Source organism: Aristolochia californica, unplaced genomic scaffold (assembly GCF_029961685.1).
Source record: "Aristolochia californica isolate CCGP_79_NKW_82.1479 unplaced genomic scaffold, dmAriCali1.0.hap1 SCAF_11, whole genome shotgun sequence".
NCBI classification, from domain to species: Eukaryota; Viridiplantae; Streptophyta; class Magnoliopsida; order Piperales; family Aristolochiaceae; genus Aristolochia; species Aristolochia californica.
Genome location: NW_027181782.1, coordinates 35,184,363 through 35,204,659, shown reverse-complemented (window position 1 = coordinate 35,204,659; position 20,297 = coordinate 35,184,363). Strand labels below are relative to the sequence as shown.

Below are 20,297 nucleotides of genomic sequence, written 5' to 3'. Positions count from 1 at the left end.
TTCAGATTGGACCAGTTATATTTCTCGTCTTATCCTAAGACGCATCTGCTTCCGATTTTAAAGAGGATCCCATTTCCACGTGTGCAGATCTTGACTATGCGAACTTCTCACCCGCAGCTCATAGGAATTTGTCTTCCAGTGCCTTTTCCCATCGACTCTTGATTCTGAGATACTTCCAGAAATCGATCTCCTTCCCTACCCTACCCGGAGCTTTTTCTTTCCTTGTGTTCCACTCTCTCGGCTACTCTACGTTCTTGCCATCGTTGCCATACTTCTTCTCTTCGATCTCGCTTTCCCAAACGAATTTCTTTAGTTTGTACTTCCTTTCCTTTTCTTCCATCTGGTATCCTCTATCAGGCTTAATCTTTTTCTTGCGCTCTCGCCGGTTGTCCGCGTGAAAATCTCTCTCTTCGTCTGTGTCTTGCGGCCGCAGGACCGGCGTCACTCGTGGTCTCACTGACGGCAACCTCAAGGGTCTGCATTGTTTGGTTCTATCTCTCTCTCTCTCTCTCTCTCTAATGTCTTTAATTATTTATATCTTCTCCTTTTTTATGTCGATGAATTTTACCCACTCTGCTATCTTTCCTCTTTTTTTCCTTGTCCTTTTGAGTTAATATTTATTTTTGTTTTCCTGATCTCTCTTTCAGTAAGATTACCTTGAAAATTGACAAGGTCACCTGGATCCTGGAGCGAGTCCCTTAATAACCAATTCAAAGCTACTGTTAATCCAGTCAGAGAAGGCAAAATCTCCATTATCGCTATAGCCTTAGTGAGTTGTTTGCTATAAAATTGTTTTTGAAATTTATTTACATGAGACATTCAATATCATTCTAAGATTCTGATATTGGTATAACTCGCCTTGATTAATCATTGATATTGTATTGTTTTCTTAATAAATTGCCCGTTTGATTTTAAGCTCAAGTTTAATTCGCAATATTGAATTCATTAGTATCTCAAATGTTAAGTGTTAACTGTAAAAAAGTACGAAATGTTAGTAAATCCGTATGATTCCCTTCCCATAAATTCCTGCACGATATAAATGTTTTGCCTTTTCTTTTAGGTAAAAACAATAAAGTTGATCTTCATTTCTTTAATGATCTATTGCGGTGTAATTAGTGATTTTCTAAATTAATTGCTTTATGATGAAATTTTGGAGTGGTGAAATAATCACTTAAAAAATTTACAGGTATATCTGCTTCAAAGTTCCTAACTAACCCAAAAGACATCCTTTGATAAGTACCACAGTTATGGGTTATAAACCTATAGAGCAAAATGACTGCTTTTATGATATACATGAGTTTCTACATAATGTATTTAAAAATTGTACTTCACTGGTCATTGTATCAGCAGCATGGTGGTTGAGATCTTATGCAGTTCTATTGGATTTTCATTTTTTTTACCATCAAGCAATGGATCTTAGATAGACAAGCCTTAATGTGGTATCCAAAAACTATGTGGAGATCTGTTGGAAATTTTGAAGAATCTGAAACTACAGTTAGACAGATCTTTAATACTCGGGTTCTATACATGTATACAACGTTTTTTACATTTCAGTTATTTCCATGGTACTAGATTGCACCCTTATTCTCTGTGACCCGATAATAGGACTCAATCAATTAAAATTGGGTTTTTGGATTGAGAAAAATGGGCCTGGGTGCACAAACCACATCCTGCACCTATGATTTAAAGTAGAAGGGGCTGCAGAATGGTAGCCATGTAAATATGAATATGTAAGAAACAGCAAAGAAAACAATTATATCAACCAGACCTATGTGCCTCTTTTGGTTATACTTCTATAATACTTCAAGTGAAGGTCTTCAGCCTTCGAAAGGGAAAAGTTAGGTTTTTTATGTTTTTGATTTTGCTGCCATTTAATGTGTGATGATCCACATTTCTTGAAGCTTTGTATACACTGTTTTACTTGTATCTTTGATGTCTTAAGCTTAAACAGCCTTATGGTTATGGAAGAGTGTGGGAATGGTGCTTCTTTGATGTGGCAACACCAAGGACTGTTTCCTGCATCGAAGTGGCTTTTGCTGAATCCAGAAATATCTGTCATAAAAAATTCCACTTATTGCTAATTTATTTGATCTTTGGTGTAGTGGTTTAAAATTATTAATAGTACTGAGTTGCTTCTGTACAGGTTCTAATCTAACTCCTCTGGACAATTCTCATATAACTTAATAAGGCTGCGACCCCTTAGAAGCCTTCATTCATGGCCACCCCTTGGTGATTAGTTAGGTTAAATAATCTTCATTTCTGTATGCCATGGGCACTGAAATGAAAGATTTCGCCAAAAATGGCATGGATGAGTCTCATCATGGTGAATCTGGCAAAGACGTGCAACCTCTGTTGAAGTCGAATTCTTCAGTCAATGCCTCCTCGAATCAGGTTAGCTCTGAGAGTATTGAAGAACTCGAGAAGAAATTCGCTGCATATGTGCGGAAGGATATCTATGGTACAATGGGGAGAGGTGACCTGCCTCTCAAGGAGAAAGTTCTACTTCCGATAGCACTTGTTACTCTCTTGCCCATCCGACTGATTGCAGGTTTTGCTATTTTGCTTTGTTATTACTTGATTTGTCGGTTCTGCACTCTTTTCTTTGCTCCAAATCGGGAGGACGAGCAAGAGGATTATGCACATATGGTTGGGTGGAGGAGGACAACAATAGTGCAATGTGGGAGGTTTCTTTCTAGGGCTTTGCTCTTTACTCTTGGGTTTTATTGGATCAGTGTGGAGGATCGGGGTTCAAATGTAAGAGTCAAAAACATGAATATCAATGAGGTTATGATTTGTGAAATTTATTATGCCATGAAATAATAATGATACTCAATTGGTTATCTTTTTTGACATTGATATTCTTGAGTGCTTTGTTCTTTCAACTTTACCTACTAGACTTAGTTATGTGATGGTAGAATGATAAAGAATATAATAATAACAGAAATAGATGCAGGTAACTTTATAGTTTTGGTGTTTCAGTGATTGTGGATGAAAAGCACATACTGATGTCTATAAGAACTAAGTCGGCTATACAAGATATTTGACACTGGTGTTGTGTTGCACTTTGTGAAATCATCACAGGAAGTTAGACTGAGCAGTGCATGCTCCTAAAGTATAAAGTTTAGTGGATTGTCTTTTTCATAATGTTAACATAGTTCGCTTGCTGCATTTGTTTAATAACAAATTTAAAGTCTGGCAAGAGTGGGTTTGTTCATTTTACCATTGGAGTAGTTTGCATGTTTTACTGGATTGAAGTCAGACCCTCCAAGTCTCAAAGTCAATATGGGAAATAGGTAGTTAGGTTCAGGAATTTGGATAATAGCTATCAATACACGTGGAATGTAAAATCCACCATGCCTTTCTGTGGTACTTTGGTTTGTTTGCATTGATTGTACTGTGTATAGTCCAAGCTATGCCGTTGCTGCTGCTTCCCATGTTTTATTTGCCTTAGTTCTGGTGATGATTTGAACCCTTTAGTTTTTTATCTAGAATAATTCATGTCTATTGTCTGGTTTCATTGAAACATGACCTTCTCTTCCTTCTGCAATGATTTTATCGTAATCTTCTTATTTAGGCTCTTCAAATGCTTAAGCATCTCTCTCACCCATAACTGTTTGTGTTTGATTTCCAGAATGAATTGAACAATCCCTCTGAAGAATCTGGAAGGCCTGGGGCAATTATCTCAAATCATGTATCTCATTTGGATATTTTGTATCACATGTCATCTTTCTTCCCTAGCTTTGTTGCAAAGGTAGGGGTCATCATATTTATTCAAGGTCTTGTTCAATGTTTCGGTTCTAGTAGTCATATTGTTTGGGAATTTCAATATGTTATCCTCTTACATGCATTTTGTCTGTCTTGTATCTGATTTTTGGTCCTGGATTTAATTACCAAAGAGATCGGTGGCAAGACTTCCTTTAGTTGGTCTCATCAGGTCAGTTGTCTTTCCTTTTCCTTCTTGTTGCTTTAAAATGGTTAGTATTTTCTAACAAAAAAGGTTAACATTTTATATCATAAGAAAAAGAATGAAGAAATTGTAAGTTGGTGATGGTTTAGATTATCCTAAACTGAAAGATACATTTTCTTTCATTTGACCAGTTCTCATCTATATTAAAATGTCTCTAAGGACATTTTACCGATTACTGCTGCAAGCTTTTGTGAAGTAGAAGCAAATGCATATTCTGGTTCTTAGACAAATAGATCTACAGGCTTGATGTATTGAGTGTTTTATAAGAGTTCACTACGTACCATTATTTTCCATAACAACTGGTACAGATTATTTTTTAGTTTTGCTAGAACTCTGTGCAGGGAGCTTACAAGGTCTCATAGATGAATTCAAAAGGATTAATTAGTTCTTTTCCCTCTTCCTTTGTAAATTTTATTGTTTATATATAAATACATCTTTATCAAAAAAAAAAATTAGTTCTTTATCAAAAAAAAGGATTAATTAGTTCTTGAGATATATCAAGAACATCTCTGTTTGATGAGTTCGAGAGGTATTCTCGAACAGAAGCTGCATTAGAGCTTCATTCAGGACCATAAGAAGCTGCAAATGGATATGTTGCTATCTCGGGACGCTTCACTCATTTGTTGGCTAATTTTAGTCACTTAATCTTTAAACTACAAGATAATATAAGGCTATTCTAGCTTCCTGAGAACATCGGGGCTACCTTTTGAGTGAGTTTGATGAATTTCTCTCTCCTGTTCTGCAGCAAGTGCCTCGGTTGTGTCTTTGTTCAGAGAGAGTCAAGAACATCTGACTTTAAGGGAGTCTCAGGTACATGTCGGGCCTAGAAAACAGTTTTCAATATATTATTTTCATACAATTGGTTGAACCAATACTTATTTCTTCTCCTTTGGTCCATACTCTGCATATTGCTGGAGCTAGGCCCTTTTATGCACTTTGCATGCTCTGAATTTCAAACTTGGTTGAAACAAAATTGAAGCTTATAATCATTTTAAGACATCTTGCAGTGAGATAGTGCAAAGGATTCAATTTTTCCTCAAGATAGCTAAGATTGGCCTTCACTTATATTTGTTGTTCCTTGTATTGGTCAGTTTACTTTGTGGTGAAGTTTATCTAATTCTCCCCTTTAACCCATTTGTAGTTGTGCTTGTGTGTCCTAGGATTTCATTGTAAAACGGATCTTGAATAATGATTGCTTCAATAAATCCTCTTGGAGTGTTGCTACTTCCCTGGTATCCAAAAACTCAAATCTCTTGTCATCCTATAATATCTCTATATCGGTAAAGACCAATTCGCTCGCCCTCTTCTGACGCATTACAACAAGTTGTCTAAGTGAGATAATCACCAGAAAAGAACTATCTAGTGGTGCGAAACAAATCTTGAAGCTTCTTTAGTTTTGCTTGCCTCTTAGTCTTACCATTGCAAATTGTAAATATTCAGCATAGTTCCTATATTCTATGTGTTCTCACTTCATGATTGTGAACATCTCAATCGCTGCAGGGGTTGTGACAGAAAGAGTTCAAGCTGCCCATGAATCGAAAAATGCTCCAATGATGATGCTTTTTCCAGGTGATTTACATTTCTCTAGAACTTATTGATGTGTGGCCGTGTCAGTGCGATTATTTGTACTAATCTTGCCTGGGCTTGAGGTGCTTTTTAATTTTTGGAATTGTGGTGCTTCATATATTATGATTTGTTTGTTATACAAATGAATGTAAACCTATAACGAAAGGTTGTTTATGTGCTTAAGTACTTCCATTGTTCAGCAGGAAGGACTCAATGATATACATGGCTATTGTTCAGTATGTGGCTGTGTATATGGAATTTATTTCTACATGAGTCTGCACTTTGATCCATTAAATTGTTTTTGGATTAATTACCCTCACTCTTTGAAAAATGTGGAAATTACTCTCACCTCTCTCCCCTCCCAGACTTTTTCTTTAGAGAGTAGAAAGTTGTACTCTCATTTAAAATCTCATAGGCAATAATTTAAAAAAAATGGTAATTTTTTTTAAAAGAGGGGAGGGATCCACCTCCTCTCTTACTTCCATGATGTACAAGAGGGGAGGGCCCCGAAGTAAGGGGCTACCCCTTCCTTCTTTCTGAAAACCAGGGGGGAAGGTGCTCCCACCTGTGTCCTCCTCGCCCTTCTCTGTTTACAGAGGCATAGAAGGGGGAGGGTAAGGCCGCACTGTCTCCTGTTTCAAGGGATGGTGGAGCCCTTTCAGTCTGTCATGGAAGCGGTCCTCCCTTCCCTTCCTCCTGAGATTGTTAGGGATACAAGGGAGGAGATGGGCTCCTCCCCTTCCATTTAAAAAATATTAACAAAATTTAAAATGATCACTTTATTAAAATTTAAATTGAGGATAATCTTGTCATTTTTTTAACTAAATCAGTCTGAGGGCTTGAGTGGCTTTTAAAATTAGGGATTAAGAGTAATTAACTGGTGATTTGATATGCTACCATTTCATTTGTATAATCATAGGTCATACCTGAATTGGCCCTGTTGGTATGATTGCTAGATAGTTTTGGAAGCCTTCAAAGACAGTGATTTTCATGATTTGGTCTGGTCTCTCCAAAAGCTTGACCTGCAGCTTATCTGGTGCTTAAAGTGCTGAACCTGGATAATATAGTTTGGTTGGACTAGATGGAATGTGATTCCTGTTCAACTGCATTATTTTGAGTGTTATTCGAAGATGTCACTTTGGCATAAGCACCGTGAATGAAATCAAACCTATAAGGTGATCCTGGCTGCCTTTCATTTATCAGATCAAACTGGCCTAAACTTTTATAAACCACATTCCTGGTCATTGGAAGCTGAAGCTTCATGCTGAGTTCATGTTCATCCAGTTGATATAAAAAAAATCCATATGAGATGTGGTTGAATGACAAACTATCGGTAGAGTTAGATTATTAGGTAATCTTGTGAAATTCAAAATTTCTTGAGAGAGTGAGAGTTAGTCATGCGGAAATTTTATCCTTTACTTGTTATTTTTTTTCAAGAATTATTTTAGTTTATTATTGCTATTCTTCTGGAGGGAAGGGGGGAGGTTGGGAAATTGGTGTTTGGTGGAGTTCAATTTAAATGTAGTCATATTCCCTGATATAGCTTTGATATCCAGAAATGAGTTTATCATTGATCGATGTGTATTATAAGAAACCGGATGGTGATAGTTGGTCCACTGTCTATACAACTCAGTTTGTTGTCTCCACTAGAATGGATTATTATTTTAACTACCTTGTTTAGTGTGTGTGGTTGATATTGTTAGCATGGTAATTATGAAGTGTATTACAGCTGTGTGAAGAGCCAGAAATTGTTAGGTGTATTGGACTGCTAGTTTAGGTGGACTTCTTTTTGCATCATGTAGCACCTATTCTATTTATTTTTTAAATTATGTGATGTAAGTTCTTGGACAAGTTTTAATAGTTTCTTGATGCTCAATTGCAGAAGGTACAACCACGAACGGTGAGTATCTTCTTCCGTTCAAAACAGGCGCTTTTTTATCTAAAGCTCCAGTGCTCCCTGTGCTCCTAAAATACCCATACAAGAGGTTTAGTCCTGCATGGGACACTATTTCTGGGGTGAGAAGCTGTTCAGATTTCTGTATACTTAAAAGAGTATTGAACAATGTCCATATTTTGCTAGCTAATCTAGTCAAACTGGAAATCCGTTATTTTTTTCTTCTTATGATTGTTCCTTTGGACTTTACTATAATTGCAATCTGAAGAATTATGTACTTTAGAACATTTGTCCATTATGTTTATATTCATCAATATCCTCTAGTACTTACCTCTGCTGCTTTCCCCTCCCTCCCTCTCTCTCTCTCTTTCTCTCTCTCTCTCTCTCTCTCTCTCTAGGCCCTACAAGAAAGTGGTTTTCACTTCAAAATTGGCTTTAGGACATCATTTCAAAAAAATAAAAAGAAGGCCAGGGAATAACCTATATTTGGAGTCTTTTTTTAAAAAAAGGCGAAGTTTTATTTCAAAACCCGAGGGCAAAGAATCAACAAACAGAGCTATCTTAAATATTTTGAGATGACATTTCCTTTGTTCCTTTGCTATCTTTATGGAGGAATGGTTGAACCTGCTTGTCTAGAAGTAGCCCATCTAGAGTTTGTCTAATGAAATTCTACTATCTTATCATTTAAAAAAAAAAAGAAACTCTATTATCTTCATCATCTTCTTCTTATTACTATCGTTCTTCTTATAGTTGGTACTATTATTTTTGCTTAAATCCTTCTAAAACTATTATTATTTTGTCATGCCAATTTTTATTTTCTAACGCAACTGGTCTAATCTGTTCCTTTTCCATAAGTCAATAACGATGAAATGTTAGCATGGAGAAAACAATAGAAGTCAGTGATCAGTTACTGTTAAAAAAAGACTTCTCAAAAAAAAAAAAAATAGGTACTGTTAAAATGTGTTATGAGAATGGTTTGGCATCATTTTGGTAAGAGTTAGTTAAAACATGAATTTTGCATCATCAATGGATAGAACTGTTTTAATTGAAAAAGCTTTAAGTCATTTGGTTTTGCAGGTCCGCCATGTAGTTTTCCTCCTTTGTCAGTTTGTGAATCATATGGAGGTGATCCACTTACCTGTTTACTTCCCTTCTGATGAAGAAAAGGAGGATCCTAAGCTTTATGCTTCAAATGTGAGAAAGCTAATGGCTAATGAGGTGTGTTTATGATGAGTGCAATTTCTTTTTTATAAAATCACTTTGGAGCAACAGTTAATTCTGGAATTTGTTGCTTAATCTACTTATCAAATCTTACCTACAAAAGAAATCCACATTGAAAAATTATAAACTGCGTTCCCCTTTATTCTGTAAATAATCGGCACCCTTCTGACTTCTTGACTGCAGGGCAATCTGATAATGTCTGATATTGGACTGGCAGAGAAGCGAATCTACCATGCTGCGCTGAACGGTAATAGCCTACCTAGTTGTTTACATCAGAAAGCTGATTGAAAATTCATGGCCTGGCTCCCAAATTCTATCTTCTGCAGTTGGGTTGCTTGGTATCATTTAACATTTTTTTATGATTCCGCAGAAGGAGAAACTATATTGGACTCTGGCCCTGTAATTTTCACAAGTGATCACTAGTTGTGTGAATCGGTTTCCAGTTCTAATATAAAAACTTTTGGCATTAGTTTCTTGCTTGCTATTGTGTATCTGGTCCAAGTTCATCTCATATGGCTGCACGGCTCTTTGAAGTTAATCAGAAAGATATAATCTCCATTGTAGAACTGAAACATCTCTTTGGTGTGTTCTCTGCAGGTTTATTTTCCAGACGCTAATTTGGTGATTGTAATTCTCTTTAGATGATTCTATGCTTTGTTAGAAAAAAAAAAAAAAAAAAAACCTCATCCAGAACAAGCATTTCCAACCATCATCACACAGGAAAAATAGCTTTAGGTACTAGTGTTACACAGCATGGAACTTTCCCAACAGCAATTTTTGAAAGCAAAATGTGGGTTTCGGTCTTCCATTCTCAAGTCATTACCCCCCACTGTATCCCTGTTTCATACCTGTTCCATTTGTTTTTGTTTGTTTAAATGCTTATTCGGTTCCTTCACGATTCTGTTCTGTGTACTTGCCTTCTTATTATGATTATTTCATTTGTAAATCTCAGCTTCAAGAGTCGAAGCTCGTCATAGTCTCTTTTTGTAAGTGTTGTTTTCAGTCTTTGTTGCTATCGAGTAGTCTTTTACTATGAACCTACCGCTTTAATCTATTACAAGCAGGAATCGTATTTTTCAATCTCTTCAATTTTATTTACAGTTCATTTAGAGGCTGTACAGACCTAGGATCGTGCTGGTAGCGGATGATTAAAAAGACTGCTTGATTAACAAGCAACAACTACAAAAATTACAAATCAGCCACTTGTTTACTCTACGTTCACAAGACTTGAAAAAAATAAGATCCTGCTGGTTGATAGCCCTTAGCTGAAGATACAATGCACTCTTAAGCACCCCCTAACCATTAAAAGAAAAAAGAAAAAAAAAAAGAAAAGAAAAGACGAAAGATATATCCTTGCCAGTGTTTGAAAATTCGTTAGATTTGGGTGTTAACTACGCTTATATGCCCTACGAAGAAAATATAGATTCAAATTTTGACAAGAAGTTTGTTTACCTACCTATTGACCATTAAAGATGTAACAGTGTTATCTTCAGCAAGCTAATTTCTTTTCATAGGTTTGCCTTTCACTTCTTGGTAGGCGCAACAACAACGACTATAGTGTCATTCTCAAATTCATTGGTTTTAATTGAAAAGGTAAAAAGAAAAGAAATTCGAATTTTTTGACATTTGTACTCGAAGTGAACAGACAGGCCACCCTAAACCCTAATTAGTTAGGATAAACCTTTTCTGCATAATGTATGATCCAACATGTGCAATTGAAGTGAAGAACTACCTATAATTTACTCTGGAAATCTTGCTAATATAATTTGATGTTCAAAAGAGAAGAAATCCTAGCTAACAAGAGCATATAAAAGTATCTAATCTTATATGCATATAATATGTACATCTGGTAACTCAAATAGCAGTGTCATGAATAGCTAGTCGAGAGACTACCTACTCCCTGAAAGAATTTACGTAAAAAATAAAGATTCTTTGTTGGAGGAACCAAGCATCTGACTGTAGTATTTGGCTGTTCCTAGTGAATCATGCATAAACAGTTCGTTTGGTGTATAATGCCCTAACTTTTGTGAAGGAAAAGTTTAGTACAGAAACATGGACTAAAGGAAAGCCGCCAATGAAGATGAACAACAATAAGATGCAACCAAAAAAGAATATTTAGGTTGGAAGCATCAATGGTCGCGTTACCTGTCTAACTGCACTATCCACTTGTATATTTCCGATAAAAAACCGGAAACATAAATCTGTGAAATGGAGCTGAATGCAACAACAACAACACCACTGTAGGGTCATAAAAAAGAGTTGACAGCTGCAAGGTCAAAGGAGGTTCTTATGCAATAGTCAGAAAAAAATGGGGGTGGGAAAGAAGGGAGAAAGGGAGGGGGGCTCGCTCTGTGATCATTGACAACTTAAGCAGAAGAATAATTTCAAGTGAAGGCCAGTGGATTCCTTGAAGGTAAGAGGACAAATTAACAAATTCAAGTCAGGCGCAACACAAAACAACAGTCAAGTCACACGAATGAGGAGAACAACCATGATAAAGATACAGATCATTATGAAGATCACAAGCCAAGTGAGACATGAGGTTTTCACACTCTCTGAATACACCTCCATGGCTCGTACATTTGCACGACCAGTGCTTGCCAAGCTATGCTCCACTGCCCTTTCAGTAGAATCCAGTATCTGCAAGCAAAGGATGCAAGACAAATTCAGTTTCAATAGGAGGTATGTTTGCCATGAATTTGGTACTCCAAATGGTCCAAAAGTTTCTGACTACTGCCAAAAGAGCTCCAAATTAATGAAAGAATTAGTTCCTTATACATTAAGACATGCCTCCCGGGACACAACTTAGTTTCACGAAGATTCCAGTTAAACTTTTAAGATTCTAAGCCTAGAAGAATAAAACAGATGAAAAACGTTCACTCTGCATCATCTGTCCTGAATCATTTAGCTCTGAAAACAAATTATAGTATTGAAAGGACAACTAAATTTTTTTCTTCTCTTTTTGTGTTGAACTAACAAATAAGTTGGTCAAACTATCCTCATGCCTTCACAACTGCACACAAACCACAGGCTAGTATTTCCATTAAACATGCATAAAATTAACAGAGCACACAACCCACATGCTTCCCTGTTATGATTTGAATCATACGTGCACCGACCCACAGTTTGGACCAATTGACATAAGAGGATCCAACATCAGCTATCCTTGTGGTTTGTTCCCCTGTAATTGTTTGAAAGTCAAAAGTATTTCTTCCAAAGCTATAGGCTGAGGAATGCAGCTCAGAGGGCTCTGAATATTGGGATGTCAAAATTGTTGATGGTCAGATTAATTTAACCTTCTAAAAGCTTTTTTCTTTTAATGTGGTGTAATTGTATGAATATTTAAACAGTTGCAAGCCCTACCCTTTTTCTTGCTTTTTTTTAAGAAAAAGGAAATTATGAGAATTTCAACAAGAGAAGAAGATAGTCCAAAAGATAAATGAATCCAGAACAAGCAAAAATCACAAGCTAAAGAAAATAAAATCAACAACATTTAATTCGAAATGAATATCACACAACAAGATGTTAGAGCGAGACACCACCCCTAGCCAACATGTCCATTAAGAATTAGCAATTCAAACCCATTGCAACCATTTCACTCACATATAGAACAAATTTTATTATATTTAGAAAGAAGACTCCAAGGCAGTCTTTTTCCCCAAAGAAAAACAACTTGTCATAAATGATAAATCACCCTTCACCACAAGCCAAAATTAGCTATATTGCAAAAACAATTGCAAACCACGAAGAAAAGCACAAAGTTTTGCCACAGTAGAATTTACAACATCCCAATGGAACGATGGCCTTCCTTCTTCTCGCTCATGAATAAAAGACTTAAGCTATTACTTCTGTAGCTTTTTTATTGTTTCTGTCTGTCTTTAAGGTGCTCATATGTGTTCAGTTCCCTCTTTGATAATTGTATCGTGTCAAGCTCATTTTGTCATACCCCACCTTGACACGAATACTAGTCTATGCCAATTGTTATGTAGTTGATCCAAAAAGTAATAGGAATATTAATGTGAATACTCCCACAAACTAATTAATGTCAAGGAAAATCCTATGGTTATTACTTGGGAAAAAGGTCTCCTAACTTTGGCTAATTATTTTAACATGGTATAACAGTAGGGTGTTGCTTCTGTTAGGCTTACTTCACCCCGTTTGGTTTTGTACCCTGTTTATATTGTCCACGTCTCAAACCCCTTGTTTGTTTATTTAGGTCTGGACATGAGAGGGAGGGTTAGTGGGAGCAATTCCCCATAGGTTAATGTCACAAGAAATCCTGTGGTTATTAACTAAAAAATGGTAACTTCTGCCAGTCATTCCGGGATATACTTAGACCCAAATTTTCTTTTGAAAATGATTAGTTAGTCAACACCAGTAATGCCACCACCTTAGTGCTTATTTCCTATGCATGAAGAGACTTGTTGCTCTATATAGGAAAATGATTACAATTAGAAACCGTAGCGAATAGTGCTAATTGTATTGCTGGTTCTCTACCTAGGTTGGAGTTACTTTATACAACACATTGCTGTAGGTAATTCAACCATTGGATACATAATTTTTTTGCTTAGTCAGACCGCACCTTTGTATCCTTCTGTTCTTTCCCTTAATGAAATTTTCACTTAACTCAAAAAAAGGTTGAAGTAATTGTCAAACAAAAAGGTACAAAGTATAACAGTTAGAATTGAAGCACAAGGTCTTTTAGTACCTTTTCAGTGTTCTGCACAGATTGGCTCATCACGAGGCTACTCTCTTTTAGCTGCCGAGCCAACCCAACCATCTCATCTGTCAAGTCTTCTTGTAGCTTTCTGTTGAATTTATCAAAATAAAGAATAAAAAAGAAGAAAAAGAAGCAAAACTTGAAGCATGTAAAAATTGATGCACAATCACTTTGGGTCATATATAATTGCCAATCGGAAGGTTTGGTAAAAGAGAGCTCCACAGTGTTTACAACTTACATAGGACCTTACTAGGCCTGCAAACATGAAACAACCCTTCCCATCGTGCAAGGAGAGGTTTCATGTAGGTAACACAACAAATTTGAACTCGTTGACAGCGCATAAGAATTTATTTTGGCTAAATCTGAGAAAGTGAAGCCTATTTCAATGGACAATCTTAAATTAATTGTTAGAAAATCTACTGAAGGCAATTTCGTCATTTTACACTTCCTACAAAGTCCAGCAGCTACACTATTCTATGCTATGTGTTTAGTTTCATCTCTAGTTCAATTTTCATGTAATTAGAATAAGTATGTAAGGAGATATAAAGGTTTTTAAGTGACTAGGGGCATTTTTGTAATTATTTTTAGAACTCTATAAAAGCACTGAGGGTCAAACTTGACCATCCACACAGAATCATTCCAGAACTCTGATTTCTTTCTCTTTATCTCTCTCTCTCTCTCCTTCTCCAAAACCCTAAAGTTTACTCTCTTACATTAATGAACAAGATTTTTTTCTAAAAGCAGAAACAAGGACAGGCAATATCATACTGAGGTTCAAAAAGACAGACTGCTCACATATCCAGCAACCAGCTGGCCATGGGACGTACCCAATGCAAATCTTATAAACCGATCTAGATCACTGAATCTGGGTAGGAAAACCAGATAACTGACCCCACTATTTGTTTTGTACTGTCAATCACACAAAAAAAATTTAACTAGATAAAAGCAGTCAGATCGGCTATCTATCTTCTATGGCTATAAAATACTCATAATGTAACAGGACAGTAGTACAAATGCAAACAGTTCAAGCCAACCTGTGTTTTTCTATATGTACTTGTGTGGAGACATCTAATTTAACAGACTTAGAGGCATCAGTGCCAGTTGCCTTGTGAGTTGTACCTCTGTCATCTCCCAGAGACCTGTGCATTCAGCCAAGTTGCTCAACCCTACATACTTAATAGATGTGAAAAAAGAAAATAAGTGTACGAAAAACACTAATTTTACTTACGGTTCCACTAAATATCTCCTTCGGAGGCCAGGGGAAGTGCCCACTGAGTCATTTTTTGAAGGCGTTTCCTCCACTGGAGTTACATCAATAGCCTCCAGAGATTCTGTCAGAGAAGGCTAGAGGCAATATTTGACAAATGTATAAGCATGGCGATCAATGAAAAAAGCCATAAGAGAGCTATTGCACAGTTCACAAGCAAGATTGGCATATATTCCTCAATGCCAGTAGCTTAAGCAGTTAGTAGCCCACAGGTAGATTTTATGCCACCTAACAAGCTTTTATGTAATTTATCAAACAGCCAATATTGAGAAACCATAGACGGTTCTTTAATGGCTTCTTTAAACATTCAAAAGGTCTAGCGGTAAATGTATATAACAATGACTTGTCCAACCACTGTGTTCAAACAATAAATACACTCTGATTTTTAGATCTTTTCATCCCTAGCTGGACCCTCAATATGTTAGATCCAAAACATCAACATAATGCTAAAAGAATTGAACATGGTGGGTTGAAAAAACTATGACAATATAAGCCATTCAATTAGTTGTGCCATTGAAAAAGTTATGGATTACCTAATGTTTTTGGCCAGAAAAGACAGGAATCTCAGCCATCTGCCCAGCTCCAAGATAACTGGAGATTGGCCGTTTTAGACTCTAAATTGAGACCTACATTAACTGGTCTCTGCCATGGGTGTCCTACTTAAGCTGAATTTTGGTGGCAGCTCCAAAGGCAAACCTACCTAGGCTGGCATGAGGAGGAGGCAGTATCCGTCCGTTTGAACAGCACCCTTTTGAGTGTTGTGATTATTTAGAAGCAGCAGTAGGGACCTTCCTCCAAGGAGTTAGAACTTATTTTTATAATTTCACTTGGCCTTTTTTGGTCAAGGGGAGTCCCCTGGAGAGAAGCAAAGGTTAAATAGAGGGAAATACCAGACTACTTGATTATTTGCTATTTCTTAGTTGAAAAGGATTATTTAAGATTTTGTTTTAATCTTTATGGTGTACTCTTTTATCCCTCAGAAGTCCCCCTGCTTCTCTCCTTTTGAACTATAGCTTTCCCATCGCATCCGCCAAACAGGAGGGAAAAGTACAAAGTAACTTGCCTAAAATAAATAACTAATAAACGCACCGGCACAGCAACCAATTTGGCAGCAATTGCTTCGATCCTCTCTGAATATTCATTAATCTTTGCTTTCGATAATCTGCACAATAAAATGAAAAGTTTCTACATATCAGATATCAATAGGACCATTACTAGCAATATAAATCACACATGTTTTCATATTGGATTTCTGTGGCCCCTTTTTCGGTACATTGCATATGCTTAACACTATGCAAAGGTATATGAACTAACATTGAAACTATACTAATACTATATAGCCAAGAGCAAGCTACCCCTGCTCACATACTTAACATTTTTCCCATGGAAGAGCCAAGATCTAAGCAGTATAGCTTTCGTGAACTGTTATCGAGTCCTTTGTTCTCACAGGCAAGAGTAATGAGTTCATATTGATAGGCGTTAACTTTCAATGTTACAAGACCATGTTTCTAATTAATATACAAGATCAGAAAATACAAACAAATTTTTCTCATAAATAGACAATATATCTCCTAATTTGAAATATGAATCCATAAATGCCTAACTAATGAAAACATATGAGTGAAGATTGTAGTGAAAAAAGATCATACCTTGGTAAGCCCTCGGGAGTAGTCTCCTCTCCAAGCTTTTCAAGAAGTTCACGCAAAGTGGCAACATACTGCACAGATAGTTAAATGAAGAGCATATGGTAAAATATCAATACCGGAACTTTTTTATTTTTTTATTTCATGTTTGAAGGTTGAGTATTAAAGTTGCCCACATATACAGAGAAACTTCTTATACTATAGTACCACAAAGACCGGGGTAGTATAAAGATAGTATCGAGTTTAACTAATTACCCACACAATAAAGCTATCTAGCATATCAAGTTCTGTAAGCTAGTGGGACCTTGATTTGCATATCACCAGAGTCCTACAGAATTTTTGAGCTCCAAGATCCAGGTGAAAGGTCATAAACAGATATGACCATTGAAGTGCTCTGATAAGGTGAATAGGGCAGTTCAACAATTTGACCAGCCAATTAACTCGATACAGCATAGTTCAGTGAGTTCAGACTGCTTTGCCTATTAGCAGTCATTTATACTAAAGAGTCATATTAGAAGCCAAAAGTTTTTGATTTTCTTCATTTCAAATGATTTAGTTAACTATTATGACAGCTCCTTTTGGAATCAGGGTCCAGCGAGAATAGGAGCTGTTATCCACAAAGTATTCGCCTAGCATCCTATTATTCAGAGATTTGAGCAGAGACTCTCTTCGTGAAAGGTAACCTTCTAACCTTGGCAGGTAGGACTCTTTCATCAAATCCACCTCAGCAAAGATAACCAACTACTACCTTTCTCAGATCCCTTATCTTGCCAGTGGTTTAAATCAACTTGAAGCCATTAATAGAGGATTTCCATGGAGGGAACACTCTGTGAATTCATTTGTAAGTTCATACATACTTACATGTATAAGTTTCGTGTGATTTTGTTGCTGAGGAGCAGAAGCTAATAACCTCTTCAAGTTCACTTCAGTTCTGCTAACAAGCATGGCTCAGCCTACACTTTGAGACCACAAGAGTTAGCTACAAAGTTCATATCACAAGCACAATATACTGAAAAATGCTCTAATGACTATCACGCAAGGAACCTCCCCCAAACTATAAGTTCTCAGATAACTCGCTACATAAAGGACAAAAAGAAAGGAACTTATACTTCTTCCTGTTTTGTAAATTTAATTCGACCAAAATTTTGCATGAAAAAAATGGGAGATAAACAGTAAAAACTTCAAAAGATAAACAATAAAAATCAGATGTCACGAGTTCAATAAACCATAAAGGTAGAAAAGCCAAAACTGAAATCTCAGTGGAACAAAATTGGATTGTCTAATTCAATATCTGGAGACCAAATTTGTCAATAAATAAAAAATTATATTATCTAAGTTCCGGAAAAAAAACAATAGTAAAGAGACTACAGTCAACATCATTTCAACAAGAGATCATCAGTTACAGGCTTCTTTAAGATTGATTAGAAACTACAGAATAAGTCAAAATCAGTGACTCAACAGCATCAGAAAGAAAATTGAAATGCCAGATAACAAGTTCTCAAGGTCGCCTCAATGCAATTCCAACAAACGGATAAGAAAGGAATAACTTAAAAATTACTTACCGAATTCCTTTTTCAGCACTCTTCTCGAGGCAGTAGGACTGTAGCAAAAGGAGATCGAAAGATAAATCAGAAAAGCGATGACAAAGTCGAAGCAGGTTTACCTATTAGCCGTGAAGTCGTGGCAGCAAAATTTACGATATACATATCATGTACAATCAACACAACCTAAAACCGGCCCTATTTTCATCGATGAAATCGAAGATTGTCGCCAGGAAGAACAAAAAACAGAAAATGATCCGTGACACTCCATCAAATGAAAAAAGAAAATGTAAAAGCGCTTACGGCTTGAACAATACCTTGAGGAAGCGCGATAAATTCCCGCTGCTACAGCTGCTTCACTTCCTCACTTATATAGATCAAATACTCGAAAGAATGGATTATAACAAATAAGACATCGAGATATGAGATACTTACTATTACGTCCAACAAAACACTGAAATTACACTTTCTTCCAAGGCCCGGTTACTTGGGTTAGTCCATAATGAAATTGAATTGAAGTGAAGAATTGAATTGAACTGAAATGAATTGATTCAACTTTAACTCATATTTGGGTTTTAGTGTAGACGAGTTCAAGTGGCTGGAAAACAGATTTCAGTGTTAGTACTACCAAATAAAAAAATATGATATAAAGAAGAGAATAAGTAACCTTTTATAATATACTTAAATAGAACACATACCTAAATATATAATTAACCAAAATAAACATAGTTACTATATTTATAAGTGATTTAACGTGTAGTATTAAAATATATTAATATCCTAATTAATAAAAAAACTATATTATATTACTTAATGATTATAGTTTATTATAAATTAAAACAATAATTACGTGTGACTAGAATAAATTATACAAAATTAATAAAAAAATAAAAAATAACATAAGATAATATAATAAATAAACCTAATGGTTTAATTAATTATAACAATTGGATAATTAAACCAATTAATGATTACAGTTTATTACTAAACCTCTTAACTCTTAAACCCTAACTGAGAATCCTAACAAATTAAAATAAGCCCCAAACCCTAAACCCTAGACCTTAACATCCCTAAAAGCCGCAAACCCTAAATCCTAAACCTTAACAAATTAAAATAAACCCTAAACCCTAGTCCTTAAAACCCCTAGCTCCAAACCCTAAATGCTAGTCCTTAAAACCCCTAAAAGTCCCAAACCCTAAACCCTATACCTTAAAACCCCTAAAAGTCCCAAACCATAAACCCTAGACCTTAAAACCACTAAAAGCCCCAAACACTAAACCCTAAGCACTTAAAACACTATCACCCCAAAAATCGATAACCCTATTTTTTTTAAAAAATACATAATCCCTAATTCCAGACCTAAAGACTAAACCCTAGACCTTAAAACCCTAAAAGTCCCAAACCCCAACTCTAATCCCGAAATTAAACCCATCAAGACGAAATTGAACCCTAAATCCCACAATTAGGCCACAATCAAGATAAATTAAGCACATAAATTAAAATTAAATCAAATACAACACTAAATTCGTTGAAAAATAAATTAGGGTTTCGGCTTACCTTCTGAAATTTGGGGAAAACCACCGCCGAATGGGGAAATCTAAGCCCAATCAAAGGAATCCATGCCTAAATGAAAAAAATCGAAGAAAAATGAACGAAATCGAAATCGAAATTGAAATAGGTTAAAACGAAGGAAATCGGGGGGGGGATGGGGAAGGAACGAGAAAGGAGAGGGAGGCCGAGAGGGATACGAGAGAGGGAGAAGGAAGAGTGAAGCCGAGAGAGACACGGAGAGGAGATGTGTAGAAGAGAAGAAGAAGGGGCGAAAAAATCGAGTGATGACAATGAACTGGTATTATCTCACTTCGATGTGGACTAACCCCCCCTTAGTGCACAGCGTAAGTGAAATGTATTTCACTTGCGTTAGGTAAAATGAGCCAAAAGCTGTTAGTGCCCAGCATAAGTGACGGGGGAAAGTAAAATACAAATATATTTCACTTTCCCCTTTTTAGGCATAATGGGAGGGAAAGTGAATTCAGAGGGGTTGCACTCTGAATTCACTTTCCCCCGTTTTAGGCATAATGGGAGGGAAAGTGAATTCAGAGGGGTTGCGCTCTGAATTCATTTTCCCCCGTTTTAGGCTTGGGCTGTCGGGAAGGAAGGCTCTATCGAACGAAGGTTTCAGAGAAAAAAAAAATTCTCTCACTCACTCACGACCTTTGGCGATTTCAATCGCCCTCTGTGCGACTAGTCTCCGGTGCTCGACTCCCTTCCTCTCGCCTTCCCCAACACCGACGACCTTCAACGACATCTCTCCCCTCTTTGCAACCTCTCCGGGTCCTCCCTCGGTCGCGACCGTCGGCAATTTCAATCGCCCCCTCTGCAACCTCTCCCCGACGCTTAACTCTCTTCCTCTCACCGTCACCTAGACCGACAACCATCAACGACTTCCCCTCTCTGCAACCTCTCCGACTCGATTCA

At 36.6% G+C, this 20,297-nt stretch overlaps 2 protein-coding genes across 5 annotated transcripts; one reads left to right on the top strand and one right to left on the bottom strand.

Moving 5' to 3' along the window:
* Nucleotides 1-218: 218 nt before the first annotated feature.
* LOC137944085 (lysophospholipid acyltransferase LPEAT1-like) lies at nucleotides 219-9,688 on the top strand. Of its 4 annotated transcripts, XM_068789605.1 has the most exons (11): nucleotides 219-488; nucleotides 648-769; nucleotides 2,144-2,754; nucleotides 3,632-3,751; nucleotides 3,897-3,934; nucleotides 4,713-4,777; nucleotides 5,468-5,536; nucleotides 7,416-7,549; nucleotides 8,505-8,645; nucleotides 8,832-8,895; nucleotides 9,246-9,688. In XM_068789605.1, the coding sequence occupies exons 3-11, from the start codon at nucleotides 2,269-2,271 to the stop codon at nucleotides 9,263-9,265; spliced, it is 1,137 nt and encodes a 378-aa protein (XP_068645706.1). In that variant the 5' UTR covers nucleotides 219-488; nucleotides 648-769; nucleotides 2,144-2,268; the 3' UTR covers nucleotides 9,266-9,688. The 4 variants fall into 4 exon arrangements, with proteins under 4 accessions (XP_068645706.1, XP_068645704.1, XP_068645705.1 ...); XM_068789603.1 differs by lacking the exon at nucleotides 9,246-9,688 and having other exon boundaries at nucleotides 219-474; nucleotides 8,832-9,124; XM_068789604.1 differs by lacking the exon at nucleotides 9,246-9,688 and having other exon boundaries at nucleotides 648-740; nucleotides 8,832-9,124.
* A 1,312-nt stretch (nucleotides 9,689-11,000) lies between these two features.
* Nucleotides 11,001-18,191, bottom strand: LOC137944477 (uncharacterized). The gene is made up of 9 exons (XM_068790161.1): nucleotides 18,137-18,191; nucleotides 17,841-17,878; nucleotides 17,140-17,231; nucleotides 16,285-16,352; nucleotides 15,725-15,797; nucleotides 14,597-14,712; nucleotides 14,403-14,507; nucleotides 13,357-13,456; nucleotides 11,001-11,288 (listed from the first exon to the last, which is right to left on the bottom strand). The coding sequence occupies exons 3-9, from the start codon at nucleotides 17,221-17,223 to the stop codon at nucleotides 11,112-11,114; spliced, it is 723 nt and encodes a 240-aa protein (XP_068646262.1). The 5' UTR covers nucleotides 17,224-17,231; nucleotides 17,841-17,878; nucleotides 18,137-18,191; the 3' UTR covers nucleotides 11,001-11,111.
* Between the last annotated feature and the right edge of the window lie 2,106 nt (nucleotides 18,192-20,297).